General features: G+C 42.1%; 1 protein-coding gene across 1 annotated transcript; it reads left to right on the top strand.

The window, feature by feature from the left end:
* The first annotated feature begins 2,298 nt into the window (after positions 1–2,298).
* Positions 2,299–9,252, top strand: LOC131225737 (uncharacterized). The gene is made up of 3 exons (XM_058221327.1): positions 2,299–2,747; positions 6,089–7,658; positions 7,749–9,252. The coding sequence occupies exons 1-3, from the start codon at positions 2,459–2,461 to the stop codon at positions 7,933–7,935; spliced, it is 2,046 nt and encodes a 681-aa protein (XP_058077310.1). The 5' UTR covers positions 2,299–2,458; the 3' UTR covers positions 7,936–9,252.
* The last annotated feature ends 721 nt before the right edge of the window (positions 9,253–9,973 follow it).

Below are 9,973 nucleotides of genomic sequence, written 5' to 3'. Positions count from 1 at the left end.
TAAAATCTGACCATGTCATTCCCCGTATCCTGATGTGGATTGCGTCATACCCGACATGTATAATGCTGAGAACGGGCAGCAGTTTTGAGTGGCGACCGTGATATATGGGTCTTATCCACACCGTCCATCCATTTTTTACAATCATTTTCATAGAAAAGCCTAAAAAAGTAAATCCAAGGCTTAAGTGGACTACACCATAGGAAGCAGCAGTGATAATGATTCTCACCGTTGAAAATTTTCTAAGGCCCACCTTGATGTTTATTTTACATCCAACCTATTCACAAAGTTATATAAACCTGGATGAAAGGAAAACACAAATATCTGCTCCATCCAAAACTTATGTGGCCCCAAAAAGTTTTCAATGGTCCAAGTTTAATCCCCATTGTGTGGTCCACTTAAGCCTTGGATCTACTTTATTTTTAGTTTATTTTTATTTTAATATTCTAAAATGATATGAAAAAAATAATGGACAGTGTGGATAAGATCCATACATCATTGTGCCCACTCAAAGCTGCTCCCCGTTGCGAGACGGGCAGGGGTAGATCCGCCTCCACCGACTCCACTCCCAACGGACGCGAGTTGGCTAGTGACGCTGGCTAGTTGTCTGTAGTTACGTTGACCCACTATGATCTATGTGTTTTATCCACGCTGTCCATATATTTTGAAAGATAATTTTAATGCTTCATCCAAAAAATGAGGCAGATATAAATCTCGTGTGGACCACACCATGGGAAAAAAGTTGTGATTGAATGTCCACCGTTAAAAACCTCCCAGGGCCCACTGTAATGGTTATTTGATATCTAATTTTTTGATTAGGTCATATAGATTTGGATGAAGGGAAAAATAATACATATCAGCTTAATCCAAAACTTTTGTGGCCCAAAGAATTTTTTAATAGTAGGGTTCAATCAACACTGTGCTGTCCACTTGAGATTTGGATAAACTTCATTTTTGGGCTCATACCATAAAATAAACTGGAAGAATGGGTGGACGGCATAAACACACATCATGGTGGGCCACGTATCACTGGCCACTTGCCATTTGCAATGGCTAGTGGGAGGGTGAGTAGCCGATCCGTTTCCTCCCAACGACTACTTCCAGCGAGAAAATGTACTGTTTTGATTTCATCAATGTGTGCCACGCATTCCATATGAGACGTACGGAAATTTCCACATAGGCAACATGCTCTCTCTCTCTGCGGCTGATTTTTAGCAGCGTACGATTAGAATTCTATCCCTAATCACACGTGCCAGATCAATACGCGTGTGTGGGATCCGTTCTATTCATTGTAAGGCCACTGTACGTTTGTGTCCATGACCAGAAAAATCATGCCGATCAGCTTTGCAGGTGGTCCACACGTGTGGAACATCAGCTCAAATTTTAACAGCGTTGAATTTTCTGGTCCACTTGAATCCCACTGTATGAACGGCAGAGGCTAATTTTTTAGTCAGCGTGGGGTCCACCTGATGAATGGTTCATGTCTGGCACAATTGAGGTGCTGATGACACGTGTGTCTTCAAATGTGATTCGTGCACGTGTATCGTCTGCAGAGCTCCGTTATATAAAACAGCTAACTTTCGTTGCTCAGTTCGCGGAACAAGCCACGAGAAAATGCCAAAACAATCGCGGGGCGCGTCATGGACCCTGGTGCGCACGTTAAAGACGTCCAACCATCAGGTGGGGTTATTTATATCCGCGCATCTAAAAGTCAAGCGCCGCTCGTGTCGATGTGGCACACGCGTTGGAGATCCTGGACGTCAAGCTGGCTGCATATGTCCATATGTCCATTGATAATGTTGGTACGAAGGGCTAGTATGATCAAATGCCTATATTTACATAAACGGTTGCCATACTGCCTGATGAATGGCCGTGACTGAACACACGTGCGGAGGCTTGTACAACTTAAGCAGTTACAGTTTTGACAGATGGCCCCCATGGTTCGGTAATCCAGACCGTTGGTCTGTTGCGCCCCTCATTGGATGGACTATGCAGAAAAGAACGAGTCCTCTACAGAACGATCCTAACCCTCCCAATGGTCTCTCAGATTGATCCCAAGACTAGTGGCTCGGATCTTCCAATCTGAGGTATTTTACGGTTGTAGTCTATCCACGATGGGAAGCCATTGAACAACGATCTGGATTAGTGATTCGTGGACCCCACATGTTAGAATTCGAAACTCGCGTCTCGCTGCATTCCATCACTAATATAACAAAAGACTGGCGGACGGCGTGTAAGGGTACATACGTCATTTCCTTTTAACAGGGAAGCGCTATAAAATCCTCCATCCGCTGCCAAAACATCGGCGAGTGAGAGAGAGAGAGGGGGGACAGGTTAAAAAATAGAGAGGCTATCGTGCGCCGCTAGGGAGAAGGGAAAGTGGCCGACGCTATCGTGCGCGGATAGAGAGGAAGGAGGAGCGTGTAGAGAGGGAAAGGAAGGCCGGATACTACCGTGCTTCATGGGTGGTGGCAACGGAGCGACAATGAACGGATTCGTGTCATCATCTTCTTCGGCAGATTCGCAGTACGCTCTTGCAAAGACGTCCGTTTGGTGGGATATCGAGAACTGCCAGGTTCCCAAGAACTGCGATCCGCACGCGATCGCTCAGAACATAAGCTCGGCCCTGGCCGAGATGGATTACCGCGGGCCTGTCTCGATCTCTGCCTACGGAGACACGCAGAGGATCCCGCCATCCGTACAGCAAGCCCTGTCCAGCACTGGCATCGCCCTCAACCATGTCCCCGCCGGTATATAAAAGAAACCCTAATTCTCGTGTTTTGGCAAAAGATTAAAAACCCTAGGTTTTGAATTTTAAGGTTTTCACTCTTACTGTCGTTCCAGTGATAGCAGAAAACCCTAAATGGCCTTTGTCTGCAAGGAAAGCCGTAGCTTTTATCAGTCTTCTCTGAAATGAAGCCTTGATTGTTTAACTGTTTTAGTTTGGTGATGGATCTGGACTGCCCGATTCGCAGACTACCTCTTTGATGAGTTGTTTACCTGAAAATCACGCTGATCTGAAATGCATGATCATCAGAAGCAGATCGGTCAATGAAGGTCTGGAGGAATCGGCGTAGATTTATTCTCAGTGATTGGATTGTTGGACAAGTTGATGACTGAGATTTCTGATAATTGGGCCACTGATGAGGTCGTCTACCAGTTGGTTGCTTTGAATTGATCAGTGCGTTTAAGAGTCTTATGAGTTTTAGGGTTTTAATGATGTGTCCGTTTTGTAGATGGATGGAACTCTGTTTTGTGATTCTTTACTAATCAGATGCATAGGGTTGTTTGTCAATTTGGTAACTGGGATTTCAGCACAGTTGCAGGACCTATTCTCATGTCTTGCAACCTGGATTTTGGGGATTTCAAATCCTGATTTATAAATTCACCTGTTTAACTGGCTTACAAAATCCAGGGATTGCAAATCCTCCCCGAAGGTCATTTTTCAAATGTTTATAAAAGGGAGACATGTGACTCCCTTCCCCAACTCCTCCATCCCTCCCTCCCTCCCTCAACCCTAACTCACAGCCCAGCAGCAGCTCCTTCCTGTTAATATACACAGTAGAATTCCTGACAATTCTTTCCCAGTATCCGGGTTACCAAACACAACTTACAGAATTGAAATCTGATGGATTCCAAACCTGGATTTCCAATTACAGATTGATGAAGGACCCTTTCTAGTCTGCATTCTGTTGTCAGAAGTGGCATATGATCTGCGACGTTTTTGGCCCGTTTGGCTCGTAAGTTTGCTTAAGATAAGTTACTTATGCCACTAGTAACTTTATCTTAGTTTCTACTTATTAAGAAGATAACTTTGTTTGGTAAACTACCTACTTATCAGCTTCTCCTCTCTTTCATCTCTCCTATGCCTCTCTTCAGCAACTTACGGAGAGTGAAGTGATTAACTACTTTTAAGTAAAAAAGTTAACCGAACATACTTATCTGAAATAAGTTACTTATCTACTGGTGTAAGTAGAGAGTTTACCTGTTACTTCATATGCCTCTCTGCCCATGAGATGCACAGATCTCTCATTACTCGGATAGGCAATTCTGTAACTTCTGTGGAATGTTTGCAGCAGTGTTTTAAATAGCAGTGGTGTGTTGTGTAGCGCTGAGCCCTCTGTAGCATGTAGTGTAAGGTACACAATACTTTTGTTTTTTAATTTAAAATAGAAAAAATATGATAAATAATAAGAAATATATATATATGTGTGTGTGTGTGTGTGTGTGTGTGTGTGTGTGTGTGTGTGCATATATATATATATATATATATATATATATATATATATATATATATATATATATGCATAAAATATGATTCATTTTTTCAAGTACAAGCATGTTCAAAGAAGTTATTAAATTATTTCTTTAATGCGAAACAAGTTATTAATTATCATTTATCAAAAGCCAATTCACATATATAAACCAAATCAAATAATTATCGCTTCAACAACTTTCTAAGCAAACCAATTTAATTAATAACGTCTAATTGAAACCACAAGTCATAAGCATGAAAAGAAATAAAATCCCATAGGTTAAAAGTATGAAGTACAATACAAGTGTTACATTCCTCATTTGATACAAAGAAAATGTAAAATAATAATAAGAAGAAGAAGAATAAGAAGATTTTTTTTTTTTTTTTTAAACATTGTATTGTACGCTACGTAGCTATGGCGTACACTACAGGGGATTTACGCTGTTTAATATGCTACTTAGCATACACTATGAGCACTATTTGAAACACTGGTTTGCAGTTTGTGTTTGTTTCCAATCTGTTTGTGTTTTTAGAGTCTCACTTTCAATTCACTGTTAGCTGATTAGCAGGCCTTCATGGGTAGAAAAATGAAGAGGACTGATATTTTCTTATCAATTGCATGGCTCAATACTTGAGTTGCGAAGTATTAGAAGGTCAGAAGGTATTCTTTTAAATGATTGTTCTGATAGGATTGGAGGAGAGTCACTCTGAATGTGATGCTTTGGAGGGATCTGGAGGTCCATGCTGTTGGCAGATATTGTTGAGAGCAACCGTTTGGAGGCCTGGGAAGAGGGCAAAAACAATGCCATGTGAAGGGCTAGATCTGTTCTTGAGTAGTCTCAATGGCACCTGAAACCTGTCGTTTTACCCTATGAGAAACCATCAGCAGGCCTTCATGGGTGGAAAAATGAAGAGGACTGATATTTTCTTATCAATTGCATGGCTTAATACTTGAGTTGCAATAGCATTAGAAGGTCAGAAGGTATTTTGTAAATGATTGTTCTGATAGGATTGGAGGAGAGTCACTCTGAATGTGATGCTTTGGAAGGATCTGGAGGTCCATGCTGTTGGCAGATATTGTTGAGAGCAACCGTTTGGAGGCCTGGGAAGAAGGCAAAAACAATGCCATCTCAATGGCTAGATCTGTTCTTTAGTAGTCTCAACGACACCTGAAATCTGTTGTTTTACCATACGAGAAACCATCACCCAGCCATGAATTTGATTCTTAACAAAATCACTATCCTGGTTCACTCTCTCATGCATGCAGTGGGTTTGTAATGATCTTGCGAACCTATCAATGTGCATGATTGAGTTCATTTCTGTGGTTAGAACTATGTACAATCCATCCTTGGCATTGATAGATGGAAACTATGCTTGCCATCCTTTGGCATTGACCGTTCTCTGCGTCTTTGGCTCTTTGCCTGGGCATCTAACATTCTTGAATGAAAGAAAATTCTATATGGAGGAACACTCTTAAAAGTTAAAACAATCTTGATTCCCCTTATAAGAAGCCCTTCTTCCTGATTCATCTTGATGAAAGCTGCTAGCCTCGTGTAGTTGGCCCTTCAATGGTCCCTGATTCGCTGATATTTCGTCATCCTACAAATTTCATCCCTGAACTCCCTCATCGGACCATGAAAGAAATGTTCATATAGTCAAAAAAGATTGGCAATGGATCCAGTGCTTCAATCACCTTCAGTCTGTAAATTTATCAAATGCATTTGGTGGCTTAATTCTGATGGAAATAGCATCTCTATGTTTCTTTTATGCATAGATGTAGTTATTGGATATTTATTTTACTTTTGTTGTTCTGATCAATGTGATAATTTCATGCAGGTGTTAAAGATGCAAGTGATAAAAAAATCCTTGTTGATATGCTGTTCTGGGCAGTCGATAATCCTGCCCCTGCAAATTATCTGCTGATATCTGGTGACCGTGACTTCTCCAATGCTCTCCATCAACTGCGCATGAGGAGATATAACATCCTTCTAGCACAACCACAAAATGTATCTGCAGCGCTGGTTGCTGCTGCAAAAAGTGTATGGCTTTGGACAAGTCTCGTGGCAGGAAGAGCGGCATTGCAGAGTGCAGATGCCTTAAAGGATGGTAATGCTTCAAACACGGAGGCACCAAAAAGTAGTATCCCTGACCCTGCACAGACAAAGCAGCCTGCAGATCCGGTTTTTGAGGGCTCCCATTTTGGAAATGGAAAGTTCTTTGGTAATGGTGGAAGGGCTGACAACAACAATAAGTTCAACAACAAAGGGAAGCAAACTCGGAGAAACCCAAGTCAACCCAACATACCAAGATCTTCTAGCAATGAGTTTAGGCAACAACCTCCTGTTTCAAATAAAGGAGGTCCTAGCAATGGTAGTTCTGAAAGCAGCTTTCCCCCACCACCTCCTTCTCCTTCTGGCTTTCCCAACCATCCCGGACATGCACAGGGAAAGCAGGTGAAGGAAGCTCCGCATGAGTTATTTGGGGGTAACCTGCCCAAAACATCAAGTGCACCACCCAGTTTCAATCAATATCATTCCGACCCTTCCTGGAAAAATGGAACCCACTTCCCTAACAATTACCCAAATCAGTTTCCACAAGGAAATCAGTATCCGCAAGGACCACAACCAGTGAGGCCGAGTGACCTTATGCCTCCTCAACCTGCTTTTGCACCAGGGAATTTGTTTCCACCAAATTCTCATATGCATGGTACACATCCTTTTCCGCCCAGGCCTGATGTCCCGCCCTTCAGTTCAGGCCCACCTACAAACCTACCTGATATTGGTAAGCTAAATATGTCTGAATACCCTGGCAATGCCCACAATACTCCAACATTTCAGTGGAACGGAGAGCCAAGGCATGCTTTTGGTCCTGAATCATCCATACCAAACTTCAAAACCCAACAGAATCCACCCCCACCACACAGTGCTCCACCCTTCTACCCTGACGCTTCAGGTAGTAGGCACTTCCCTCGTGGCCCGGAATTTCGACCCCCATCATCTATTCCCATGGATAATACCACTTCCGGTAACGGGCAGTGGGGAGCTCCAGGTTGCCCACCGCCATCTAATCATGCTCTCAGCCTTATAGGGAATGTCTTACTTGCCTTGAACACGCTTAAACATGATAAAATGGCACCCACAGAGGCAAATATAGCAGATTGCATACACTATGGGGAACAAAATCTCCCACATTTGAATGTTAGGATGGCCATCGACCTTGCCATCGAGCAACAGATGATAGTGAAGATGCAAGGTGCTTTGAAGCTTTATATCCAGAAAAATGATGAGCTGTGGAAGTGTGTCAACCCTATAGGTACCGTTAAGCAGCCGAAAGTTACGTGGGATTCTGTCCAGAAATTCCTTGGTTCTGTTGGAGGACGCTCTGCAATGATGACTTCCAACTGCAGGTAAAAAAGCAAGCAAATATTTACTGTGCTTCCTGTTGTTTATGCATTCTGGTTTCATGCCTGACTGGAATCCCCATCTAAAACATGCAGGTATCAAGCTGCTATGATACTAAAGAAATCATGCTTGAAAGATCTCGTTTTGGGTGACATACTCCAGATTCTGAATTCAATTGTCACCATCAAGAAATGGATTATAGTTCACTCCTCGGGCTGGCAGCCGATATCTATTACCCTACCAGAGGCAAATGCCAAGGCAGGTGTCAAACCTGCTACTTGATTTTCAAGCCTACTAATTGCTTGCGGTAGAAAGGGGTCTCCTTGAAGATAGTAATGGGTGATTTGAAAAAAGAAAAAGAGGAGAAAAAAAAAAGACATCAGATTCGAAGATGTGATAAAGGGGCCCTTTCACAACCGTCGATTTAGTAGGTTGAAGCCGAAGTAAACAAAATGCAACTTTAGGACAAAACGCTAGGGGAGTAAGCACTGTGAAGTCTTTTCTTTCTATTTTCTTTTTCCTTGGACCGTTGGTGGAGAAGTTAGTAATAGTTAAAAACATGGGGAGGTAAGTGCTTGATAGGAGTGGTGCCGGAATGACATACGGCTCCATCTCGATGTGGAGAAAGGCTGTTTTCTGCACAATGCGTCTGCCTTCTTGGAGGGGTCATGCTTGGAGTTATCACCAGCTCTTTGCTCCCTTTCCAGTATACTGTTAGGATTAATCATAAACCATTGAGCCATGAACACTGGAGAAAAAACTGTGGTAAGGGAAATGCCCACAGGTATCTACTCTATAAGCCAATCAAATACATATCTGTTTGGTATGTCAATCCTACAAAACTAGTCTGTTGAAACCGAGCGAGCAGGGTCCCTCTATGGCTGGATCCTGTAGACTTTGAAGCTCTCTCTTTTTCTGGGCAAACTTGAGCTCTGCTGAAAGAGGCGCGATGGAGTGGGTGTGGTTTTTGGCCATTAGTTCGACATTGCTTTTGAGAATTCAGGCAGAAATCGAGCTTATGTTTTGTGCAAAATGAGTGGTTGTGATTACTTTCACATGGGTTTGAAAAAATTCGGGCAGTGTCCCTACTGTTTATAAGGAGAATAGAAGACAGGTTTTTGTTACAGATGGAATCACGACAGTATTTGGATTCCAAGATCTTCAAGGTCGGCACAAGCATGAGCTCTGCTTCCTTCATGGCAGTATATCTTGTTATGTGGCTATCTAAAGGAGTTCTTGGAGTTATCTGACTTCCGAAGCAGAGGGGATGAAATGGTGTGTACCTGCGCTGTATCATTTTGGGTATTGCCAGAGAATCATATACTGCCTAGACAAACCCAATTTTGGTTATGGTCAGAGAAGCCAGGAAGTTAAAGCCAACGTTGACTTTTCGTTCTTCTTTTTTTCCAGATGCAGGTGCGTTTCAGTCTGAAAAACGACATAAACGTTTTTTGTATTCTGAGGGGATTGCTCTTCTTTGCTTACTTTGCATAGAATTGGGTTATTTTCAGATGAAGTTGAGACAGTTTATTTTGAGTATATGTGATGTATATATGTGTACAGGCCTATTATGAATAATGTGTAGGTGTGGTTTGAACATATCCTATCAGGCTTGTTGTGTTATTTGGCTCTTATGCATACATTCTGCTAGGAGACATTTCAGGATATATATATATATATATATATATATATATATATATATATATATATATATATATATATATATATATATATATAATGCTCAGCTGCGCACCAGTTTCACAAACTTTATTGAGAACTCAGAAAATATGAAAGGTCGACATGAAGCAGCACATCATGAAGCCCCCTGAGCCGAATTTTTACTTTGATCCAAAATTTTGGTGGCCATGAAAAATGGAAACAGTTTCCTCGGTTTGCATTTCTCTTTGCTATGGCCCACCAGAATTTTAGATCAGGGTGAAAATTTGCACCTTTGGGTTTCATGGGATTCTGCATCACCTGAACCGTTTGGATTATATGCCCATGACATGTGTGCACACACATGCGTAGGTGTGTGTGTGTGTGTGTGTGTGTATAACGTATATATGATTTAGGGCATGGACTATTCAGTTAGCATTGTTGTTTGGAATCCCAGAGGTCAATAACAAGAATTGTATGATTCGGGTTCTTGAGATGTGGGGCTTCGTGCAGTCAATAAGGTTACAAGCCGGAAATAGAAGGTCGGGCATGGCAACAAAACCATGGTTGTGATTGCGCCCATTATCTCCAATGATAATGGGGGTACCAGGGTCTTGCAAATTGCTGTTTAGGAGTTTTCAAGTCTATATATTTGCACCATTCC

Source organism: Magnolia sinica, chromosome 14, assembly GCF_029962835.1.
Source record: "Magnolia sinica isolate HGM2019 chromosome 14, MsV1, whole genome shotgun sequence".
NCBI classification, from domain to species: Eukaryota; Viridiplantae; Streptophyta; class Magnoliopsida; order Magnoliales; family Magnoliaceae; genus Magnolia; species Magnolia sinica.
This window is presented reverse-complemented; position numbering and strand designations above follow the sequence as displayed.

Coding starts and splice junctions, on each gene's coding strand:
- LOC131225737 (XM_058221327.1), top strand. CDS start 2,459: ATGGGTGGTGGCAACGGAGCGACAATGAACGGATTCGTGTCATCATCT. Junction 2,748..6,088: donor CCTCAACCATGTCCCCGCCG/GTATATAAAAGA, acceptor AATTTCATGCAG/GTGTTAAAGATGCAAGTGAT. Junction 7,659..7,748: donor ATGATGACTTCCAACTGCAG/GTAAAAAAGCAA, acceptor TAAAACATGCAG/GTATCAAGCTGCTATGATAC.